This window comes from Drosophila novamexicana, unplaced genomic scaffold (assembly GCF_003285875.2).
Source record: "Drosophila novamexicana strain 15010-1031.04,08,12 unplaced genomic scaffold, DnovRS2.1 tig00000387-arrow-pilon, whole genome shotgun sequence".
NCBI lineage: Eukaryota > Metazoa > Arthropoda > Insecta > Diptera > Drosophilidae > Drosophila > Drosophila novamexicana.
In genome coordinates, this window is record NW_020824800.1 from 3,091,042 (window position 1) to 3,115,712 (window position 24,671).

General features: G+C 39.8%; 5 protein-coding genes across 8 annotated transcripts; 3 read left to right on the forward strand and 2 right to left on the reverse strand.

The window, feature by feature from the left end:
• Nucleotides 1-5,698: 5,698 nt before the first annotated feature.
• On the forward strand, nucleotides 5,699-10,285 carry LOC115759978 (putative gustatory receptor 28b). Its single transcript, XM_030701131.1, has 3 exons — nucleotides 5,699-6,400; nucleotides 9,425-9,982; nucleotides 10,157-10,285. The coding sequence occupies exons 1-3, from the start codon at nucleotides 5,699-5,701 to the stop codon at nucleotides 10,283-10,285; spliced, it is 1,389 nt and encodes a 462-aa protein (XP_030556991.1).
• Nucleotides 10,286-11,921: 1,636 nt separating this feature from the next.
• On the forward strand, nucleotides 11,922-15,995 carry LOC115759786 (putative gustatory receptor 28a). Of its 4 annotated transcripts, none has more exons than XM_030700863.1 (3): nucleotides 11,924-12,183; nucleotides 12,241-12,630; nucleotides 12,780-13,087. In XM_030700863.1, exons 1-3 carry the CDS (start codon nucleotides 12,001-12,003, stop codon nucleotides 12,888-12,890), a joined length of 684 nt encoding a protein of 227 aa, XP_030556723.1. In that variant the 5' UTR covers nucleotides 11,924-12,000; the 3' UTR covers nucleotides 12,891-13,087. The 4 variants fall into 4 exon arrangements, with proteins under 4 accessions (XP_030556721.1, XP_030556723.1, XP_030556724.1 ...); XM_030700864.1 differs by lacking the exon at nucleotides 12,780-13,087 and adding exons at nucleotides 15,160-15,762; nucleotides 15,823-15,995 and having other exon boundaries at nucleotides 11,986-12,630; XM_030700862.1 differs by lacking the exons at nucleotides 11,924-12,183; nucleotides 12,241-12,630; nucleotides 12,780-13,087 and adding exons at nucleotides 14,974-15,114; nucleotides 15,179-15,762; nucleotides 15,823-15,995.
• On the reverse strand, nucleotides 13,394-13,845 carry LOC115759787 (hemolymph trypsin inhibitor B-like). The gene is made up of 2 exons (XM_030700865.1): nucleotides 13,745-13,845; nucleotides 13,394-13,685 (listed from the first exon to the last, which is right to left on the reverse strand). The coding sequence occupies exons 1-2, from the start codon at nucleotides 13,812-13,814 to the stop codon at nucleotides 13,516-13,518; spliced, it is 240 nt and encodes a 79-aa protein (XP_030556725.1). The 5' UTR covers nucleotides 13,815-13,845; the 3' UTR covers nucleotides 13,394-13,515.
• On the reverse strand, nucleotides 14,351-14,784 carry LOC115759788 (hemolymph trypsin inhibitor B-like). Its single transcript, XM_030700866.1, has 2 exons — nucleotides 14,707-14,784; nucleotides 14,351-14,645 (listed from the first exon to the last, which is right to left on the reverse strand). The coding sequence occupies exons 1-2, from the start codon at nucleotides 14,774-14,776 to the stop codon at nucleotides 14,476-14,478; spliced, it is 240 nt and encodes a 79-aa protein (XP_030556726.1). The 5' UTR covers nucleotides 14,777-14,784; the 3' UTR covers nucleotides 14,351-14,475.
• A 1,453-nt stretch (nucleotides 15,996-17,448) lies between the features above and the next one.
• LOC115759785 (protein peste) lies at nucleotides 17,449-24,348 on the forward strand. Its single transcript, XM_030700860.1, has 5 exons — nucleotides 17,449-17,637; nucleotides 21,795-21,956; nucleotides 22,121-22,426; nucleotides 22,482-23,001; nucleotides 23,217-24,348. The coding sequence occupies exons 2-5, from the start codon at nucleotides 21,816-21,818 to the stop codon at nucleotides 23,954-23,956; spliced, it is 1,707 nt and encodes a 568-aa protein (XP_030556720.1). The 5' UTR covers nucleotides 17,449-17,637; nucleotides 21,795-21,815; the 3' UTR covers nucleotides 23,957-24,348.
• The last annotated feature ends 323 nt before the right edge of the window (nucleotides 24,349-24,671 follow it).

The window sequence follows — 24,671 nt, forward strand, 5'->3', positions numbered from 1 at the left end:
AGTCCCTGATTGGCTACTTCATGCGCAACGACATCTCGCAGGTGAGCACCCGCTTGCACGATGTGGCCGGCATCTGTTCCGCCATGGTCATCTTTATAGTGCCGCTTTTCCTGCGCCGCCATCTGCGGCACGCCATTGAAAATCTGGTCCGTATCGATCGGCGCCTGGCGCATTTACACTTGCCCGTGGACTACAAACAGGTTAAGTACCAGGCCCTATTGGTGCTGCTGCTGGTCACCGCCTTGGATGTTACCATCATAATTGCCTGTCTCGTCTGTCTAGCCAAAGTGGAAGTGCGTCCCAGCTATCAGCTGATCTTCATCATGATCTATGAGCTGATCACCATATCGATAACAATTTGTATGTTCTGCCTGCTGGCTCGATCGGTTCAACGCCGTTTAATTCAATTGCATAAGGTAAGTGGCAGCTGGATGTAATTATTTTATTTATATGGATACAATAGTATTTTTTTAAGAATTAGTTTGATTTATAAGTTTGCCCCGCATGGTAATGTAAAATCTAGCACATTTTAAAAGTGTTTTTTTATATCGGAAGTATATTGACCGAACTAAAAGATTGAGAGACGGATCTCATACATATAATTATCGAATTTAACGAGACCCTCACACATAATTTTCACATTTTCCATATAGAAATATGAGTTGAATTCTTCTACCATTGTCCCTATTGAATCCAGATTTTACGTTTATCAGAATATCTTGCCCAAAATATGATGAATATGTATGAGCCAAATCTTATCAAAATATTCTGTTTTCAAAGATATATATAAGTGTCTGAAGCACCAAAGTTTTATAATTTTGTTTATCAAAACTAATGCAGTACTAAATCTTCGGCGCGCCCTAAAACGCATCATTATTTTATTTGAGTGGTTTTTGAAAACTGAAGTGAATACCAGAAGGCACATTAGTTCTAAATGCTAAATGGGTCAATAGCCTTTGCACAATTACACCTGGGGACATATGTGTGGTTACATACCTGGCATAATTAAATTGAGTTTTCGAGTTTGCGCAAAGTTCAAATGGTGGCCTTTAGTATTCTGCTGCTCGTATATCTCGCGTCATTCAAATGTCATCGAAAATAAACTATTCACTTATTTTGCATGCCACGCTCCATAAATGCGATACATTATGCATGCGCACAAGGCAGCAGACCAACAAAAACTGATCAGCATATGGCCAGGAATTTGCCCCCGCCTCAGCCCCAGCGCCATATTGCGCATACGCCTCGTAAGCGGCGCAGCTGAGTGTGACTGTGTGCATGCGATTGCGACTGTGTGCTGTGTACTCATGATTGTCAGGGATATGGCCTGATAATGAATGGCCAGCCATGAAACTGCCAAGCTGGTGCTGCCCTCGTGACAGCATTGCCCACCTTATTAGAGATGAGTCGATAAACAGCTATTAAAGTAAATTTCCATAAATGTAAAATATAATTTTACATATTTATGTTTTATCAAATTTTCTGTGCAGCTGAGAATTGTGCAGAGTATTCAAGCCTTATGCTGACAATTGAACCGATATTTGTTATATTACTTTTATTATTATTCTAATTTTTCATTCGTATTTATTATCCAGTGCTGGTTTTGGCGACCTTTCCATTTTTTAAATTATAGCTATTATTCTCGAACCAAACCCCTCTTTAAGAAGTTGCCGAATCTCTTGAAGTATTTTGGATAGGATAATAAAAGTGAGCGCGTACTTTAAAATCGTAATATAGTATTAAATTTCTAACCGAGCTAGATGCTGATAAAACCCTTTCATTAGGTTTATTGTGGTACAATTGGAAGCCTAACTAGCAGGTCGCTGTGCGTAAAAAGAGAGGACAAAGGTCCTCTCTGACGCGATACGTCATCGTATCACTTGCCATGTGCCAGTTGCCGCCCTCTCCATGTATCGGCGTCAACAGATCTGAGGGCAGACGAACTTAGTTATGCTAACAACTAAATTAAACACAGACAGCGGCGTCTGCTTGACTATGCGTTGCCTCCTTGTCAAGGACACACACACTTGTTGGACTTGGCTGCGGCTGCGGCTGCTGCTGTAATCCCTGCGATGTGAGTTCCTCTCACGTCCTGCCGACTGACTGAGAAAGCGAATAAAAGCTGGCTGCATGATGAACATCATAATGAAATTTTCGCACGCGCTTTCGCTTCGGTTACACTTCCGCTGCCGGTAACTGATGCTTTCTCTCTTTTTCGCCCATTTCTTTTTTTGCGACATATTTTTGTTTTCGCCAGCGAACGACGCGCTTGCTGGCGGTACGCAGCGTCGTCCTGGCTGCAGTTCGAGTTGTCCCTTTGAAGCAAACGGTCGTGCGTGTTCGTCAATTGTCGTTTGTCACAGGCAAAATGTGCACTGCGTTGCGTCGGGTGCGAAAGTATTTTATATCATCGCAGGTCTATGAGGCACTGCGTCCGCTTTTTTTTCTCACCTTCCTTTACGGTCTGACGCCATTTCATGTGGTCCGCCGCAAGATGGGCGAATCGTATCTGAAGATGTCATGCTTTGGCATCTTCAACATTTTTGTTTACATCGTGCTGTGCGGCTTCTGCTACATCTCATCGCTGCGCCAGGGCGAGTCAATTGTCGGTTACTTTTTTCGCACAGAGATTTCAACAATTGGCGATCGTTTGCAGATCTTCAATGGACTCATAGCAGGCGCTGTCATCTACGCATCGGCAATATTGAAACGCTGCAAGCTGCTGGGCACATTAACAATTCTCCATAGTCTCGATACGAACTTCTCGAACATTGGAATACGCGTCAAATACTCAAGGATCTTTCGATACTCGATTTTATTGCTCGTCTTTAAGCTGCTCATTCTGGGCGTTTATTTTGTGGGCGTGTTCCAGCTGCTCGTCTCGCTAGGCGTTACGCCTTCCTTCTGCGTCTGCATGACCTTCTTCTTGCAACATTCGGTGGTCTCCATTGCGATTTGTTTGTTCTGTATAATTGCCTTCAGTTTCGAGCGACGTTTGAGTATCGTAAATCAGGTAAGTTGCCTCAAGGTGATTGACCCGCGCTATGTCTATGAAGGGTCTGGGCAAATAGTGAAGACAGCGCGGACTATCTGTCTGTCAAATTGTTGGCAGCCAACCCCAAGGGTGCAAATTTTATTGCTCAACCACAAATCAAGTGTGAAATTAATTTATGTTAATCCAAATATTTGTTGACTACACTTTAGTTAACTGGTTGTTTTTGTTTCGCTTGTTTGTGCTTACCTAAGAAAATGTAATTATATACAAATTGGGGATGGGAATTGTTGCCTTGACACGTATTGGGGGAAAACAATGTTATAAGTTTATGTTAAACTCAAGAGTGAAAATCTTTTAAAATACTATGAGCCGAAATTGAAAGCAAACATAATTTTTACGTGTTTTATCTTTTACATTACTGTGCACTTATCTTATACTACTTTAAGGTATAGCTAAAATATATGCCCGCATCTTGTATATGAAAATATGTATGGCTTGCAATATTTTCAGTACAACGGGCAACAAAACGGATTGTAGATTTAGGAGATGCATTCTATGATTCACACTTTTCTTACAAAATTATGCTCTCTGAAAGGATATGCAAATTTAACTTAGTCTAAAAAAAAGTGTATGGAAAATATTATGGAAAACGTTTCAGTATCTGAGTTGTTATGATGACACCAAAAAGGTAAACAAACTCATTTACTGACCGTAAAGTATATGGGTGTTTCCACGTATCTGGAAAGCCCTCCCATTTAAGATCGCCATAAACATTCTGTTTACTTTTACAAGCATGATATGCTGCTTCTTCGTACTATACCAGGCATTATTTACTCCAAAGAGCAATAACTTTAGCCATTCACATAATTTTTACTGCAATCATAATTGACACGGAAGCCACAACTATTTTATACTTTTCGCTGCCTTTTATTGTACCTCCATAATATTATGAGATAAACTGAATGCCCTTTTTCCCTGTTCAGTCGTTGTCCTCTCAAAGCTCTCAAAGGCCGTCAAGCAAATCCTTCCCGTCGTTTGCAGCCTTTTATAGATGTCATTTTGCTAATTTCCCGCTGAGCAATCAACATAAATTCATGCGAACATATTGGAGCACATTCAGGGAAACCATAAACATCATTCGACTTTAGTAATAAGTATTTATGAGAATGGAGTACAATAACTAAGGCAAATGATGCTAAAAACCCAGTTCGAAATTTTCATGTGTGATGAGACCATTTGCTTATTTAACAAATAATTAAAAACTTAATGTTCTTGTTTATTTTAAGTTGAATTAGCGAAACCCATAATGATATTTTTTATACGTATTCAAAAATTACGTACTCAAACAGGAATTATGCATTAGTAAGATGAAGACTTTTATAAACACATCACTAAAAGAATAAAAGGTCGGTATGCGATTAAAGCTGGAAAGGAAAGAGAAATATAATGAAAGAGAAGGAGGTAGATAAAGCAGCAAGAAATAAGTAAGTAAGAGCATAAGAAAGTAAAAGGAGGAGGAAAGAAAGAGCGGAAATAATAATTATATTAAGTGCAAATTACTAAATTAGAGTCAGAATATAGTGATTAGAGATTAGGTCCTACTTGAATTCATGAGAATCGCAAAGTAGGGCCATATATAAAAATACATTTTTATTATCGGTGGGTCTGTGCTTGGTGTGAAATAACATACGTACATATACATATTTTATTAATATATATATATATATATATATATCTTTATTAAAATCATGAGAATCGCATAGAGGTGCGATATATAAAATACTTTTTTTTATTATCTGCGGGTCTGTGTTGGGTAAAGGAGAGAATGTATGCATATATACACACAAACATACATGTATACTCAATACATACATATTTACATTAGTACCGACATAAATACATACTGACTTTTTAAACGTTTAACCTCCCTCTTCTACTTTCAATACCCATTTGTATAAGTCGAAATGGGTGGACTCAGTGGCACATGTTTCAAATACCACTTTACATAAGATGTAGATGGTGTTTTAATATGAGATTGAAATCGATTGGGTGGAAATCAAATAGTTGCCAGCAACAACCAATCGCACAATTTTCGACCAGAGGAAAATGTAACTTTTGTGGTGGGGGGCGGTCATTGAATCAGCCTGGACAAGAGTTGTAGAAGTACTCAGAGCACAATGCATTTGCACCTCATCATTTTGTCTATTATATTATTATGTTCTTTGGAAATATTCCAATATCTTATTAGTCATTCATTGAGTCCAAGTCCCCAAGGAGCTTAGCGCAGACAGACACTGAGAACAAAAAATATGACCTATTGAAATATGGGTAAATCGCACAACTAATTAGAGTCCTGTGGTAAGTGAGTCCCCTAGGGAGGAGTCGGCAGTCACCTGTAAACGGGCATTAATTAAAATGCAGCAGTTTAAGCGAATAGCTAAATGGTCGACACACTCATACACATGCTCACATTCGTATTCGTATTCGTTTTGGTATTCGTACTCGTTGACAAGCGGCATAAAAATGCTGAAATTATTTACTTAAAGCCAACGGGAATGAAATGAATGAATTGTGGCCCCGCCTCATTAAACACGGAGACGGCGCCGGCGCCGACGCCGGCAACATGCAAATTTTTTGCGTTTCTTGTGTTCAGTTGCCGCACAAGGCTCCAGCTGTACAGACCACGAGGACAACAAGTAAAGCATGGACACGGAGAAGGATATCGGTGTAGAAATCGAACTAAATACCGTGCTGCAACATCCGTTGCGCCGTCGCGTACGCCGTTTGCTGTCCGCCAAGCAGCTGTACGAGTGTCTGCGTCCGCTATTTTGTGTCACATATTTGTACGGACTGACATCGTTTTACATTAGCTGCCAGGATGCTTCTGGGCAGAGGGACATCAAGAAGTCCTGGTTCGCATACTTTAATGGCATTGTGCATATCGTTCTATATTCCGTCTGCTACATTCTGACCATTAACAACAATTGCGAGTCCGTGGCCAGCTATTTCTTTCGCTCCCGGATCACATATTTTGGCGACTTGATGCAGATCGTGAGTGGCTTCATTGGCGTCACCGTCATCTATCTGACGGCCATCATACCCAAACACCGTTTGGAGCAGTGCCTGCAAAAGTTCCATACCATGGACGTTCAGCTGCACAGCGTTGGCATCAAGATTATGTATAGCAAGGTGCTACGGTATAGCTATGCGGTCATGATCTCCATGTTCGTTGTGAACTTCGGCTTCTCGTGGGGCACCTTTGGCGTGTTGTACTCCTCCGATGTGACTCCGACTCTGGCTTTGCATTTTACATTTATGATCCAGCATACAGTCATTGCAATGGCCATTGCCATGTTCTCTTGCTTCACATATCTGGTGGAAATGCGCCTCGTCATGGTTAACAAGGTAAGGTAACAGGGGTTAAAAGAATTAAGCATTGTGCTGCTCTATGAGGGCTTATGTAATAACCAAGGGTTTTCTAGAAGCTAGTTGAACAATATTGAAATAATTAAACAATAGCGAATACGGCAATTTCATTACTTTTAATACCAATGGAGGACAATGGAAAATTTTATTTACATATTTTGCCTTTTTAATTGAATTTTAAAATTGATATTGAATAGTTTTTTTTATATACATATATAAATATTAATTTTTAGTTTAATGTTTTATTTTTTTCTTTTAATAAATGTACTACTAACCTGCATTGGTTTGTGTATTTGATAAATCCTTGAACTAGCTTCGATCCTACTGACATATTCAGTTCTGTGCTCCTTAAATGAAGTGAAACTCCAGTAAACTCTGAAACAAACATTTAGCACAATAAGTTTTTCATAAACAATTCATTATATGTCATTATTTAGTTCTAGAAAATACCTTTTGGGTCTTGGGAATAGCTTTGTAGCTATTAACATCGCTTTATACATATAGATTAAAGCTGGCCGATTTTTCCATTGTTTATCCGTATTAATGTCTCGTTTCACGACAATTTTGATACCACTCAAGGGAGCAGTTAGAAAAAACATAATAGCATTGCATGTTTCAGTAAGTCCTTAAAGTTCTATACTCTAGTTATGTTTGACTGGCGCACAGACAAATATAGTCCTTAGTGCCCCACTCTAGTTAGTGTCGGAGCCAATTATTGGCGCAGAACCGAATTCAATTAAATTAATTAACTCAACCCACAATGTGCAAGCCATAAACGTTTATTTTAGCCACCGCTCGCACTTTATAATTTCATAACGAAAACAAACAACAAAATGAAAGTGCCATGAAATAATATGAAAGCTACGTGTCTGAGAGGACAGGTTTCCCATTACGCGGCACCTGACAGCACCTCAAAATGAGCGGGCGAAGTTCAAGGCTTTAAACTCTATCAATTAGTCATGAGGAAAGCCATCAGGTATACACAGTATAAAAGTATAAAAGGTGCCACACTTCCGTTGTTCAAATCAGTTTTTATTTTTTGCGTCATGTGGCCAATTTGGAGGCAGCTGTTCAGTCCACGCGATGCTTATGGCGCTGAGCAAACGCTGTTCCTCTTCACCTTTCTGCTGGGTCTGACGCCCTTCCGGCTGAAGGGCCAGGCGGCCGGACGTCATTTTCAGCTGAGTCGCATCGGCTATCTGAATGCTCTGCTGCAGTTGAGCTTCTTTGGCTATTGCTTTCTCGATGCTCTCGTCCAGCAGCAAAGCATTGTGGGCTATTTCTTCAATTCGCCAATCTCCCAGGTGGGAGACTCGCTGCAAAAATTCATTGGCATGACCGGCATGTTCACACTCTTCCTTTGCTGTGGGCTGCGTGTGCGTCTTCTGATGCGACTCTGTGATCTGATCGCCCACATTGATGATCACCTGCTCAATGTGGGCATCTGCTTTAATTATGGCAAGATTATGAGTCTGCGGCACACACAACTATTCCTCATCTGTTTCGTCCAGTTGGCCTATTTGGCCAGCTCCATTTGCATGCTGCTCTATAATGATGTGAGACCCAGTTACCCGGTCGCCGTTGCGTTCTATGTGCCTCAAGTATTTCTGCTCAGCATTGTTTTGCTCTTTGAAGCTATTCTGCATCGCTGCTGGCAACATTTTGACGCACTGAACCAGGTAAGCGCGCACGGCGGACTTAAGCCCCTTTCAGCAGCTGTCAATCTTAACAATCTTAGTTGTTGGTATCAAGACTGCAAAACGCACTCTTCGAACTCGCAATTCTTATTTATTTTTTTAAATTAACCGAACTTTTAAGCAACCATCTTATTAAAACTCATAACTTTGCTCTCAACTATTGCATTTATCTGAAATTATTTGAAATATTTCAATTTGATCAAGGTATCAAATTTAGCCCAAAGTTATGTAGGGCGTGCAATTTTTTGTGTAGAATGTTAAATTCCTAACTTAAACTACAAACTTGAACTTATATAAATTGAAAACATCGTTTGCCAATACAAAATACAATAATACATGTTTCGAATTTCCGACATATGTGCATTTTTGCAACTATATTTAATTTGAGGATAATTGTTTCTCAAAAATAAAAGCAGGCTGGCGTTATATTGTTGATGTTTTTTTTTATAAAAAGCAAGTTATCTTCACTAGATCCAATATGACAACCTTGTCAAGATGTTTGGTCCCGGCGCTCTAATTAATTAATTACCCACAATCTCAATCTAGAGACTATAAAATAAAACACATTGGGCTTAGAGCACAATTGAATATGTTTTTTCATACGCCATGAGGCTTCCGGACTGTTTGGACAGACTAGTGCACCCGGTCAATGTCTACGGCTGCTATCGTCTCACTTTTGGCCTAGCTCGGCTATTTGGTATTGTGCCGTATCATGTGGACAGTTCGGCGGGACAGCTGAGACTGTCTTGGTTCGGCTTGGCCAACGTCATTGTGCGCATGATTTTCTATCCGCTGAATTTCATCTACAGCTGCTTGGAACGGCACACTCTGATGGTCAGTCTGGCATTGACAAATGTGTCCAAGTTCACAGCAGATCTGGAGATGTTCAATGGCATGGCTGGGATTATGGCAGTGCTGATCGCCTCGCTGCTGCGACGCCAGGAGCTGGTGCAGTTGATGGTCCTGTTCGATGGCCTGGAGAGCGAGGCATTTCCGCGTGTCGGCATTAGCTTTGGACAGATCCAAGCGGCCAGGGAAATCGCCGGGTCGACTGCCTTTCAGCTCTGCACATTGCTCGGCTTTGTTGGCTATAGCTTTAGCTCAATATTCCCGATTGCAAATACCTATGCGTCCTACTCGGCGCGTGTTAGCTACTTCTCGCCAAATTTCATAGTTTGCACAGTTAGCATACTTGTGAGTGGGCTATTTATCAAGCTACGCATTTACCTAAGTGCACTGAATGAGGTTACATTGTCTTTATATCTCAGCTATGCCCTAGTTAACGAATACTTTTATATGCTTGCAGGTCCTTAAGAATCTCGCTCATCAGTGGGACACACGAAGCATTAAGGCCGTCCAGAAGCAACGCTCGCTGCAGTGCCTGGACTCCTTTTCGATGTACACAATTGTCACCAAGGATCCGGTCGAGATAATACAGGAGTCCATGGAGATACATCAGTTGATCTGTGAGGCAGCTGCCACGGCGAACAAATACTTTACCTATCAGCTGCTCACGATCATTTCAATTGCGTTCTTGATCATCGTCTTTGATGCTTACTATGTGCTTGAGACCTTGCTGGGCAAATCGAAGCGGGAGAGCAAATTCAAGACCGTGGAGTTTGTTACGTTCTTCTCATGCCAAATGATATTGTATTTGATTGCGATCATTTCAATTGTTGAGGGCAGCAATCGGGCCATCAAGAAGAGTGAAAAAACTGGCGGCATTGTGCACTCGCTGCTCAACAAGACGAAGAGCCCGGAGGTCAGAGACAAGCTGCAGCAGTTCTCCATGCAATTGATGCATCTGAAGATCAATTTTACAGCGGCAGGACTCTTTAACATTGATCGTACACTCTACTTTACGGTGAGTCCTTGCGGCTGGTCGATCTCAAGCTGTAAGCAGTTAATGGAAGACAGATTAAGTCCTATTCAAAAGCCTTATTTCTACGTCGTGCCTTAGAGCAAATCTACTGCTCCATTACTTTCGGCTACATCATTTAAAACCGGTCTTAATAAATATGCCATTTAATTTTTCCAGATTAGCGGTGCTTTGACCACCTATCTCATCATTTTGCTGCAGTTCACATCGAATTCACCGAGCAACGAGAGTGGAAATGGATTCGACTGTTGTGAAGCGTATCATAATATGACGAACCGTACAATTTAGTTGGTTATCGAGAAGTGCATGGAGCTGAATCTGGAGCTGGTGAAAATACACGCATATTTAACGTCCAAAGGTGTGCGGCAAATAATATTAAGTGGTTTTCTTAGATGTTGTTGCTTTTGCATGCATTGTCAATGTATTTTTCATAGATTTATTATTAGCAATAAAATGATAAGAATCAGACAAATTAATAAGTCGATTGTGAAATTGAGAAATGGCAAAATGGGAATACTATCATTTTATTATGTCCCAAAAGTTTGTTGTACTTCATAAAGCGAAAACCGCCGCAAACTTTTGTAAGGAGTTTGGCACCGAAAATAAAAAATAATATATAAAAAAAGATATCCATGAATTAAAAAGTGAGATTGTGGGGTGCCAAAGGTAAAATACCCTTGCTGACATATGGCTGAATTCTCATATCGATTTATATGCAGCCGATTGTTCTATATGATACAGTAATTAAATATTTATAAGATTTTACTCAAGCTCATATTAAAAACACAGTGTAGCGCGTAATTACTTAGCTTAGTCAATATATTTTTAAAATCAAAATCATGTTATATTGTTTTCGAATGATAATTCTTATGTCCACCTAGGATAATATTGTGTTGCGATCCAGCTGATGTATATTATGCCTTATTTAACACAGAAGTTTTTTCAATAAAATAAAGCATGTGTTTTAAAGATAATGTAAATGCATTATTGAATGCATTTTAAAACACATTTGAACATTTTAAACAAGGAAAAGAGATTAATGTATTTTTGTAGCTTCCATTGAAGATGTTTGGGTACTGTTTGATTATTCACAAGAAAAAAGATATGTAAGCCAATAATTTAACAATTCATATTGCACATATTTGTCCAAATTTAAATAGAAGCAGAATATATAAGCTATATAATCCTGTGGACTTTACATCCGTGTTGTAAAAAAAATATATATAACTATTTTATTCGCGCACCCTAGGTGGAATTTTAGGTTCTCATCAAACAAATAAAATACACAATAAAATAAAAAGTTTGAGTTGTAGTATCCGCGCTAGAATCCTTGACTAATGCTTTGTCCAAAAGCTAATGTATTGCCGTGGGTTATTATATAAATAATAAAAACATTATACCCTTTTAAAGGAACAATACCTTTTAGGATATAAAGACAATAATAATAATAATAATAAAAGGAAAACAAACAATATCAAAAATAAAAAATATCAATAATAATAATTATAATAATATTACCAATATTAATATTAATAATAATCACAATAATAACAATATAATGTATAGTCAAAAATAAATAATAAACGCATACATAAAGGCCAAGGGACGCTTTTAATCCTCGTAAAGCACTTGAACCACCCACATTAGTTACTCTAATTGTTTACCCCATTTCAGTCATGAAATTCGGTATGTGTAGCCGGTTAGGGGCGTTAAAATATCTCGTAAATAACTTGTTGCACTTGTGCCCCGGTCTGCGCCTAGCGTTATGCTACACATTGAAGCTTAATTAAATATTTACCGCTATTGGTAAGTATTAGCTTATTATGCCGTCCAGCCGTCCAAACGACTTCTGCCCCAGGTGCGCTAACGATTCTGACACATGAGCTGCGAACCGTAGATGACTGGGGCCAACATTTGCGCAGTCAGTTGTCGGCGAACGTGCGAGACGAACAAACGTGAATTCCCGTCTTCGGATTCCGGACTAAAACGGCGCTGGATTGGATATGGCTTTGAAGCTCTTGGAGCGCATGTCGCAGGCGGATAATGTGTTCCAATCGCTGCGCCCGCTCACGTATATATCGTTGGTGGGTCTGGCGCCGTTTCGATTGAACCTAAATGCGGACAAGGAAGTGCACACATCAACGTACTCCTTTATCGCCGGAATTGTACACTATTTGTTCTTTGTGGTGTGCTTCGTGGCATCTATATCCGAGGGGGATTCCATTATTGGCTACTTTTTTCAGACAAACATAACCAAACTTGGCGATGGCACCTTGCGATTAACGGGTATTATTGCCATGTCCACAATCTTTGGATTTGCCATGTTCAAGCGCCGGCGACTGGTCAGCATCATACAAAACAACATCATTGTGGACGAGATCTTTGTGCGGCTGGGCATGAAGCTGGACTATCGAAGAATTCTTCTATTCACCTTTCTCATCTCCCTGGGCATTGTCATCTTTAACGTTATTTATCTGTGTGTCAGCTATGGATTGTTGGTCAGTGCCACCATCTCACCATCCTTTGTCACCTTTACGGCGTTTGCCCTGCCCCACATCAACATCAGTCTCATGGTCTTCAAGTTTCTGTGCACCACCCACTTGGCCCAGAGCCGTTTCAGTATGGTAAATGAGGTAAGTAGTCGAACCAAATTAAAAACAAAACAAGCTAGTTATTTACGCAACAACCTTTTATGGGATATGCAACCAATTCTGTTCTAGATTATCTCTTCCATCTTTCAAGACAATTAAATTTAAAAACTATTTTACCCAATTGCTTACAGAATGACAGTGAGAGACTAAGACTTGCCGGTCTTAAGATAGCTTACAATATTTCTCGCAATTTCGAAGGGTTGGGAACCTATTATCGTTTCACTTGCATCCATTTTAAGTGAAGATCTTGCACTGATTTATTCGGGCATAGTAGGTCCAACTCTTTCTGCCATCGTAACTATCATCGTAAATATTGCAATTGAAAATTTCATTTTATGCCGTTAAGTAGTAAACGTTCCCCTCACAGCTCATTTAAATATACGATCTATAAAGAGTTCAATCGACCTTAACTAAACTGCATAAATAAACCGTTAGCAACATTTGACAAGCTACATTAATAAACTAAGTTTAATTTAGAGCAATTTCAACCAAAACTGTTTGTCCTGACTTACTGACTTATTGGTTTCGGCAAATTCCACCCGCATGTGTGGAAAATCGACCTGAACAACATTTTAAAGGATCTTTGTCTAAATTCATCTGAAGGGTGTTTCGCATTTTTTGGAAAATCCATAGGCTACGATATTGAAGACTATAAATATGACAATTTCATAAAAAAAAAACTATTTTACTCGATTTCTTCAGGAAATAATTAAATTAGCGAGTACAAAAGAAGGGCTTATAATTGTTTTAATGAAGTAATGTTACGCTTTATTACCAAGAATGTTAGTAAGAGACTACGAATTGCCATTCTTAGGATACAACAATTATCTGGATCTTTATAAATGCGTACACATTATTTTTTGGGTTCTATTTCTTACAGGATCTCTCGCAATCCAAACGGGTTTCGAACCTATTACCGTTTCCCTGGCATCCATTATATGTGAAGCTCCTGCACTGATTCATTTGGGGATAGTAGGTCCACTTCTCATGGCCCTCGTAGCAAAGTCCATGTTCTGAAGGTCTCTCGAAACAGCGAGCTAAAAGAAGAAGAACAGATTTACAGAGAATAAAACGTAGACAATAATCCAATTCTTACGGTGCTGCCGCTGACCCAAGACAATTTCTAAAAGGGCACACGCCAAAAAAACTGCAATCGTAAATTTCATTTTATGAGGTTAAGAAGTTCCCCTTGCAGCTGCTTTAAATACAAGATTTCTTAAGAGTTATAACACGCGTTACTAAACTGCATAAATAAACCATTAGCAACATCTGACAAGCTTCATTAATAAACAAATTTTAATTTACAGCAATTCCAACCGTAACTCCGAATCTCTATATATAAAACTGCTTGTTCTGACTGACTGACTTATTGACTGACTCACAGATGATCATATCCTAAGGGCTAGGAAGCTGTGAACTGACTTATTGGTTTCGGCAAATTCCACCCGCATGAGTGGAAAAATCGCGAAAAACGTTTGTACGAAACTTTTTTGCTTTCCATACGATCGGCCTGAAAAACATTGTCAAGGATCTTTGTCAAAATTCATCTGATGGATGGTCGCATTTTCTGGAAAATCCATAGGCCACGAAATTTAATTTAGATCAGACTATAAATATGACGATTTCATAAAAAAAAACAACTATTTTACTCGATTTCTTGAGGAAAAATTCAAGTCAGCGAGTACAAAAGAAGGGCTTATAATTGTTTTAATGAAATAATGTTACGCTTTATTATGAAGAATAATAGTAAGAGACTACGACCTGCCAGTCTTAGGATACAAAAGTTATCTGGATCTATATAAATGCGAATACCTTATTTTTTGAGTTCTATATCTTACAATATCTCTCGCAGATTTGACGGGTTGGGAACCTATTACCGTTTCCCATGCATCCATTATAAGTGAAGCTCCTGCACTGATTTATTCGGGGATAATAGGTCCACCTTTCATAGCCCTCGTAACATAGTCCATGCTGTGAAGGTTTCTTGAAACATCGAGCTAAACGGAAGAAAGAGTAGATTTACAGAGAATAAAACGTAGACAATACGCCAATTCTTACGGTGCTGCTGCTGACCCAAGACAATTTCTAAAAGGGCACACGCTAAAAAAACAGCAAACGTGAATTTCATTTTATGAAGCTAAGAAGTTCCCCTTGCAGCTGCTTTAAATACAAGATATTTTAAGGGCTTTAACAGGCGTTACTAAACTGCATAAATAAGCCATTAGCAATATCTGACAAGCTAGCATTATGTAACCTATATTCTAATCTCTATATATAAAAATGTTTGTCTTGACTGACTGAATGGCTATTAACGCACAGATTAGACCGTAGAGCTGAGAAGCTTTATGTGAAGGAGCTATAATTTATATATTTTATAGGCAAGCTCGTAAGCCTTCCCGGGCTACAGACTTTACAAGTGAAAGCCGTACACCATGGGTCCACATATCACATATCCATGCTCTGCAGGTTTCAGGCCACAAATCACTTTAACTGATTAAAAATTGTTCATAGATTCTACAGGATATTCTAGATGCTCATATTGAACTGAACAGCGCTTTGGAGCTCTCGCCAATGCATTCGGTGGTGAATCATCAGCGCTATGCGCACCGGTTACGCAATTTGATCAGCACACCAATGCAGCGGTACAGTGTTACCTCGATTATACGCCAGAATCCAGAGTATGCCATCAAGCAGGTGGCCAACATACACAATCTGCTGTGCGACATTTGCCACACTATCGAGGAGTACTTCACGTATCCGCTGCTCGGCATTATAGCTATATCATTTTTATTCATACTCTTCGACGACTTTTATATACTGGAGGCACTGTTGAATCCGAAGCGCTTGGATTACTTTGAGGCAGACGAGTTCTTTGCCTTCTTTCTGACCCAAATGATGTGGTACATTGTCATCATATTTCTGATCGTGGAGGCCAGCAGCAGCACCATACGCCATAGCAGCTTCAGCGCAGCCATTGTCCACAAGATTCTCAACATAACCGATGAAACGGAGCTGCGGGATCGCCTGTTTCGCCTGTCCCTGCAACTGTCCCACAGGAAGGTGAGATTCACTGCCGCAGGATTGTTTCGATTGGATCGCACACTGATATTTACGGTTTGTATTGGAGTAACGCTCAATATTTGCTCACTGATTGATTTTCACTTCTCTCTTCAGATAACTGGCGCTGCCACCTGCTACCTCATTATACTTATACAGTTTCGTTCCACTCATCACGTTGAAGATTCTGAATCTAACAATATTACGGACTATCTGTAACTCGACTACTATTGTAAAATCAATATTATTAAAACAACTTGTTATCAGAATTGTTCAATAAAGTAAAAATGACATGCAAATAATGCTCTTTCCGTTGAACAACTTTTAAATATAACGGACACACTGCCAGTTCCATTGCGTGGCGCTGCCAGCTCGTACCAAAGATAAGCACACTCTGCTGAAAGCAAGCAGTGCCAGCAAGCAGTAGCCCAAAACGCTGCACAGCACGCGCCATAACAGCAGCTGGCAGCGCAGCAAAAATTCAAAACGCCAACCGTTAAGTGGGAGAGAGACCGACTCTGTTGTCCTACTTTGACTTCTTTGTAGTTTGCATTTCGCTTGAAAGGCGCACGCCAGCTAATTGCCACAGTGAAGCATAATCGTAGACAGGCGCCATCCACCACTAATATGTGGCACTAGTAATCCATATAGACACGACATTTGGTCACCACGTACTCTCGCATAATCCAATAAGAGAAGCCGAATACGTCGCTTAGTGCAACGACATTTGATTGTTTTATTGCCTCAGCCGGTGCCAATCTCATTTCCAGCGTCGTGGGTGGTGATTGCTTTTTCATATATGTACATACATATGTGGATAACTTGTCTCAATTGTCAAGCGATATGCAAAATTGCTGAATACCAGCGGAACCTACTTACATTTAAACATGTGAATAAATTGAACTAGAACGTATGTACGCATGTAAGTATTTGTTCACTTAGCGCTAATCACTTCGATTAGCCGCATTGATAAGCCCTGGACAATTTGTTATCAACATCGTTCATTTTTATGATTTGTTTACTTTTCCACATACACCTTTCAAATACAAAATGCACTCAAAATTATGGGAATGGAGCTTATATACAAAGCGAACCAAATACATGCTATGTAGTTGGGTATGTGTAATATGCGTCGGGTCGGACGTTCAGTTGATAAGGCGCTGTAAAATTGCTCTAGATTGCCGAACAACAACGATTATAAATGCGAATTTTGCTTTTCGATATAAAGTCAAGCTAAATACAAATTTTAAACTAATATTGCGTGCATCTGTTCTACAGTTTGAGCTGAACTGATTAGAGGTAAAACTGCTTTGAAGCTCTGATATATGGAGTTTGAGTATGACAGGACTTTGCATGTTAACTCAGCTTTGAGCTACAGTTTGAGTAGCTTTGCACTGTGAACTGCTTTGTGCGCCTAAGCTGTGCTTTTTGTGAACAGCTTGTGGGCCACAGTTGGGCAAGCACTGACTTGAAATTTAATGCAGTTTAATTCAAATTTCAATGACAAATAACTGAAGCGCAAATTAACGCTGGCACACACACATACACGCACAAAATACTCATTGAGCGCACATTCATGTGCATACATACATGCATACATACACATAAATATTTACATATGTAGGTACAGGCGCACGTCAAACATTCATCAGCAGCAGCAGCCCGCCCGAACAGCTCATAGTAAGTACACAAACGCCGTAGTCGAAGTCGGGGCAGCGGCATCGGCAGCCCTGTTAGTTGCCCGTCCGCCAGAGAGGGCCGCGCACAGTCGTAATCAAGCGTTGGCGAGTAACGGTACACAAGCGCATTTTTTAGTATTTAGATCGCATTCGCATCCATACACAGTTTCGCATCAACGTGCCGCGTCTCGTATCCGTGGACCGCACAGCTCGAACGTATCCTTACAGCCACGCGTCAGGACATACTGCAAGAGTGAGTTATTGTTGGGCAAACAACAAGTCAAATTGACACAAGGACTTAACACAATTGCCAGCTGTTTTCCAGTTTTCCAATTAAAGAAAGAACAGAAATAAAAATAAAACTCATTGCTTAATCGCGCGCAGACTTATTAAGATTACAAACGATGGACAATGGCACAAGTACAAGTAGTATATATACAATATGTAGGCAGTAAGTACTCGAGCTGTTAATCTAGCTGGCGATAGGGTACTCTACTTGAGCCAAAAGTCGGCAGACGAACAATGGCAAATGTAAAAATACATATACTAAGCACGCCAGCAGCTTTTGTCAAGAATTTCTCAGCTATTGAGCAATAGTTGCCATAGTTTGAGCAGCACCTGTTGCTGCAGACCTTTTTCTCTCAATCAGTGTGCCAATTATAAACCGATTTAAATAAATTTGTCAGCGCAAACACCCAATTGTTGCGGCTAACTACTCGAGCTTGTTTAATCGCTTATTTTAACTTAAAGTAGCCTACGCTCTGAACTGTTTGTCACACGTGCCAAGCAAAAAACTCGCCAGTGTAAACAAATGTTAAGAGGGCACTCGGAACTGAGTTTGAGATGCATTTAATGAGAATTAACGGGCCGCTAAATATATACAAATTCAATTGCATAGGTCAGGAAGCAACGTACGGCTAAATCTCACCGAGAACTGCAAGTGCAAAGATATAGATAGATAAGTACAAACTGCGAATGCGGCGACAACAAATGCAAATTGCGTTGTTGCCTCGAAATCTTTCGAGTCAAGTCTATGCCGCTGCGGTTGCCACAATGCCACAATGCCATTTTGCATATATGTATTTGTTTGTGGTCAGCCGTATCTGAATCTCAGTCTGGATATCAATTTGAGTGTTGAATGGCGCATCAATTCAATTTGAATAGAGCCTATTGTAAATAATCTGCACTTGTAACTCTTCCATGCATTTGTATTTCGATTGTGTGCATCGGATTCCGCTCGGTAACTGATATCTATATTAAAAACACGTGTTAAACAGCTCCTATATCATATTCAGCTCGGTTTGCTCAATGGAAACAAAAATAATTGCTACTGACTCATTTGCTCAATTAAGAATTGAATCGATGAATTTGTAATTTCTAATACGTACGTATACTAGCTCTTCTGACCCTTCTTTTTACAATATTCTACTCTATTAGGCTAACTACTTAAATTCCATTCGAATCGAGTATTAAATAAAGCTGGTCAGCAAAATTATTGTGTATTGCAAAGTTCCAAAAATGTTTATTTTATAAGAAATCCCTCTTAACTGTTTATTTTTATTATCTGTTTCATTTTCTGGCTCTTGCTTGAATCGATTAAACATACTTTTCTCTTCTGTGTTTACATTTTCACTTAGTTTTTTTTTAATTTTTCGCTATAATAATTTACTGTAACAATTTTACAATTTAGTTGAAAAACATTTTGGGTTTTCTATATACGAATTTATGATGTGCCTACAGTTCACTTAAAATAACTTCAAATGAAACTCAAAACATCTCAAATATTGACAAAGTTTCTCGCTTCTCAGCTAGATAAGCACATATGTGAGAGTATTGCAGGTCTACCATTTCGTATAAAGTTGATAACTAGTAAACAAATTTCATAGAACTTAAAGCAGAAGTAAAAAAGTAAAACTCAAACCTAGTTTTATAGATCACAGCGTCCTCAACTTTGACTCAGCAACTGCTAAACTATCTCGGTTAAGTTTGTGTGTTAATACAAATATATATGTGTATATAGTTATATATGTGACAAAGTGACATAAGCTAATGTCACTTGATCAGAAGAACCTGCCCCAACCTTGGCACTGCGTACTCAGTTGAACAAAAATAAAAAAAATATACAATCTGACTCGCTGCAGATACTTTTGTATCTATTAGTTTGCATTATATTTGTAAATAACTGTCGGCGTTGATATATGGTATGCTGAGGGGTGTCTATCAATTTGTAGAATTTTGTAAAATTTGTAAAATGTTGATGCGCATCCAAAGCACACAGAGGTTAACTCGAGCTCTTTGTTGTCAATTTTTGCGTTTACAACTCGATTCGGGATCGCCCCTTAAAAAGGCATCTGTGCTCGTATTGCATTGTCGTTTAATGTTTGGCTTTATGATTAAAGTGGAATATCACATGCTTAATTTAATAACGAAGCGCGAGAATTGCCCCTCAGTAAAAAAAAAAAAATGAAACGAGCCCAATTGAAGCAATTATTCTTTCTTTCGACTTTAGTCAAAATACGTTCTCTAGTATCTGTATATTTATATAGTATATTTGTGCATTGTGTCTCGTGCGTGGGCATTAATCTTGATTTCAATTAAGTTAAATACACATTAAAAATAAAAATTACCAAAAAACTCGAGAGCAGATTGGAATTCTAATTCAGAAGAGACTCTACCAATATAACTCAACAAGTGTCAATCAAATTTTGTAGAACCCACAAAAAAATGAAGAAAAGAATGGTCAAGTGCCGGCAAACTGTTATTTTTACTTTTTATTTTTTCATCTTTATTCATGACAAAACGAATGCATTCATCAACTGATGCTCTCCATATATTTTTTTACCGCCATTTGGTGCGGCAGAACCGTAGGTGTCAAAGACCCAACCATAGCTCACATCGGGGTCAATTGATAGACTCAATTATGGCAATATATCACAGAGCACAGCGCCCAGACAAATACACACATAGTTATATATATATATACACATGCATATTTACAAAGGCGATCTGAACAATTTGTATTGTTGATAATTGTTCAGGGCACGTTACGTGAGAATTTTTAAGGAAACAATTACGTTGAATATTTTGTGACCCGGCGACCCATTGATAAGATTGCTGTGAAATGCATTTCGCAGCATTTCCTTGATTTTCGTGCTATCTATAGGTGCACGGTTGCACCATGGGTCTCTTCAGCTGTTGCTTATCGGGTTCAAAGTACGCTTATCAATAACAGCCGGCAATTGATTCACATCGACTGATGACGCTCTGGTCTGTATATCAATTGGTTTCTGCACAGACAACCCGACTCGGATATCGTTTGGGGTAGCTGTACTGCAAAACAGCAACAATACCAATTGTAATTCAAAGAGTTTAGTGCTATATTACGTATACGTATATAGCGTATACGTATCAGGTTGCATTGATTATAAAAATATAAAGTAAAAACGCCGGCTTGCATGTGCGCCGCACATAGTCGGCTTCGTAATTATCAACACTGATACACTCTATCAATAGAAATAAATATGCATGCAAATGTATGACTATTTACTTAACACGAGTGTGAACAAGTCACGTGTTACAACTATTGTTGCAAAACTATCGGAAGTGTACTTAATTTATGGCTATTTATACAGCTCTCCAGCTATCTATCAGCCCGCATCCACGCCTACAACATGTTTGCATATCATTTCGATCCATTTGCTGAATTTGAATATGGAACAAAGTATTAGCTGGGCAGACCTTCCTTTAAGTATGCTACACTTTATTTTAACGGAGGAAACTAAATGGGTATCAATAAACTTTTCATTAATAAATAAACTATTAAGAATTGCTTGAAAAGTAAATTAAAACGAGTTAATTGAGACATTCTCACTTTAGCACGCCGTACAATAATTACCCTATTACGCATATGGCTTACAAAAGCTTTATATCCGGCCAATTTACCCATAAAAGCCATATATTCCGCTTTCAAACGGCTTTAATAATTGCTTACTTTCATGTAGTTTTCCTAAAAAACATAAAATTTGTACATTCAGAAACTCATTTCTAGAAATATTCTTTCTCTGAATCCAAATGATATAATATAGTTTTCTGTTGTTCATAAGATGACATGACAAATTTTGCAAAGGCAAAACGGCTAGTTTAATGCAAATGACTTTACAAATCGAGTTCTGTTCAGTTGTTTCTATAGCAACTATGCAATATAGGTCAGTGTTGATTAATTAAATATACATTTTAAGTGTTGATTAGCTCACGTTTGTTGAGCTAGGTCCAGATATCAATTTTTATGAACGAACAGCTCGTCGTCGTCTATTGCCATTTTTTCCAGGTCAACCAAGAAGTTTTCATATTTGACAAGCTCAAATTTCATGCACTATGGCTTCCTTTTTTTTTTATTTTTATATTCAATAGACACCTTGGAGCTGCACAGCCATGCCTGCACAGAACAGCGGCCAGTGGCGGCGTAAAAGCAATCGGGGTTTGATAATTGGCCTATTTGGGTTTTGCTTTGGTATATTTGGCATAGTGTACGGCATGTTCTGGGAGGATATCTTCAATTGGATCAAGCATAAGGTAATTCAAGTTTACGGCTGCAGCTGCATTCGCTTAACGCCAATTAAAGCCAAGCCAGGCCGACTCAAGTCGAGTCGAGCCGTTGGCTCAAACGAGCCGCCTCAATTGATGCACACTTGTCGAGATTTTCAATTAATGGCAATTGGGATTTGATCTTTGTACAGGAAATGGCGCTTGCGCCCGACACACGCGTCTATCAGAATTGGAAGACGCCGCCAATGGAACTGCACTTGGATATCTACTTGTACAACTGGACAAATCCCGAAGAGTTTGGCAATCTAAGCAGCAAGCCCATCTTACAGCAGCTGGGCCCATATCGTTTTATAGACAGGCCCGATAAGGTGAACATTAGCTGGCATCCATCGAACAACTCGGTCACCTATCGCCGCCGCAGCTTGTACTATTTTGATGCCGCCGGAAGTGCGGGCAGTCTGGACGATGAGATCACCACGCTCAACGCTGTGGCCCTGGTTCGTATTCCCAGTCCGCAGCAATTTAACCCGAGCTAACTGTCCGCTCTTGCAGTCGGCGGCAGCCACGGCCAAGTATTGGAGTCCTGTCAAGCGGGGCATGGTCGATGTGGGCCTAAAGCTTTATGGCCAGGAGATGTATGTCACGAAAACGGTCGACGAAATGCTCTTCACTGGCTACAGCGATCCCATGATCGATGTGGCCATGGCCATGCCCATTTTTGGGGACGATGTTAAGGTGCCCTTCGACAAGTTCGGCTGGTTTTACACGCGCAACGGCAGCGCCGATCTAACAGGTGTCTTTAATGTCTTCACTGGCGTCGACGATCTGGCCAAGCTGGGTCAAATGCATTCCTGGAACTATCAGACGCACACGGGCTTCTTTGACTCGTACTGCGGTCTGGCCAATGGCTCGGCCGGCGAATTTCAGCCGCAGCAGCCTCAACCGGGCGGCAGTGTCGGTCTCTTCACGCCGGACATGTGTCGTACTCTGCCATTGGACTACGCGGAGACACAGGAAATCGAAGGATTGCAGGCCTACAAGTTCGCAGGCGGTGCGCGCTCCGTTGACAATGGTAAGCGCCAGCCAATCTCATCAGTATTAACAAGCTTAACTATGTATGCAAATGTCTACAAGGGTATTAAATATTCGGTGCACCAAAGATATCTTTTTTTGGTGTTATAAAATGTGTTGAGTAAATTTATAAAAATGCTACTATCATTATCATATTATTACTATATACATGTCTAGAATTGTTTGCGCCTAATCGAAAAATAATCTGTCTTGCAGGCACAATATATCCGGAGAATCTGTGCTTCTGCGGTGGCGAATGCGTGCCCTCCGGCGTAATGAACATCAGTTCATGCCGCTTCGGCTCACCCGTATTTATGTCGTATCCGCATTTCTACAATGCCGATCCGTTCTATGTGGATCAGGTAGAGGGTCTGCAGCCCAATAAGGAGCAGCACGAGTTCTATATGGTCGTGGAGCCAAGCACAGGCATCCCGCTTGAGGTGGCAGCACGTTTCCAGGTTAACATGCTGGTGGAGCCCATTGAGGGCATTGCATTGTACCAGGACATTCCACGAATTTTCTTTCCGCTGATCTGGTTTGAGCAAAAGGTGAGAATCACGCCCGATTTGGCCGATCAGCTAAAGCTCTTGCCATTGGTGCTGCTGTCTGGCCATATTTTTGCGGGTGTGTGCCTGGCCGTGGGTCTCATCATGCTTCTCTGGATGCCCGTTCATCAGCTGCTCACCTGGTGCCAGACACGTGAATACGACGTGAAGATGCAGCACAAAAGCAACGGACACTACAAAAATCGCTCGCAGTTCTCCAGCGCTGAGGAGCTGAAGTCCAAGGCCTCGACGCTGGTGTGCGAGAAGAGCGCTGGCGCCACGCCGGACAGTTCGCCGCTGCTGGAACGGAATCGCAAGGCCACTGTGCTGATGTCCAAGTCGCAGACAGGTGACAGCATGGCCACTGCCTCAACAGCCCTCAGCGAGACGGCGGACGGCAAACAGGACTAACGGAGTAAACAGGATCAACTAGCCGTCCTAGTGCTTTACCATAGTTAATAGTCAGTTAGTGTAGGAAAAACATGCATATTATATAAATATATGTATAAGCATATATATAAATATGTCCCTCATCCTGTTTGGATCCAGCTCCTCATTCCGGAGTACATACATGCATAGGTGGCAATGCCAAAGATTATATAGCTGCGGGGAGAGTTGTATGAATGCCATGGCATGGCATATTGCATAGCTAACGAATACTCTTTCTACATCTTAATAAATATATATAGTTTTAGAATTGTATTTGAAATGTTAAGACACTTTAGAACACCGAGAATTTTGATAAAACTGTTTTCTATAAATCATAGGAATGTTTTTATATGTAAAAGCTCAATATCGAATTAAACATTTTATATACAAACTTATGTGTTTTTATGCCATTTATTTTTGTTTAAGTGGTTTGCAAATTGCTGTTTTTCTTCTAATAATTGATTGCAGTCGAGAAATTTGCGATATACTTAGTTACCTTATATGATGAAGGTGCACGTTTAGACAGGCTTTCGGGAAATTCCATCTGCATGTGTGAAAAAATAGCGAAAACATTTTCATACATGCATACATACATACATACATACATACATACATACATACATACATACATACATACATACATACATACATACATACATACATACATACATACATACATACATACATACATACATAC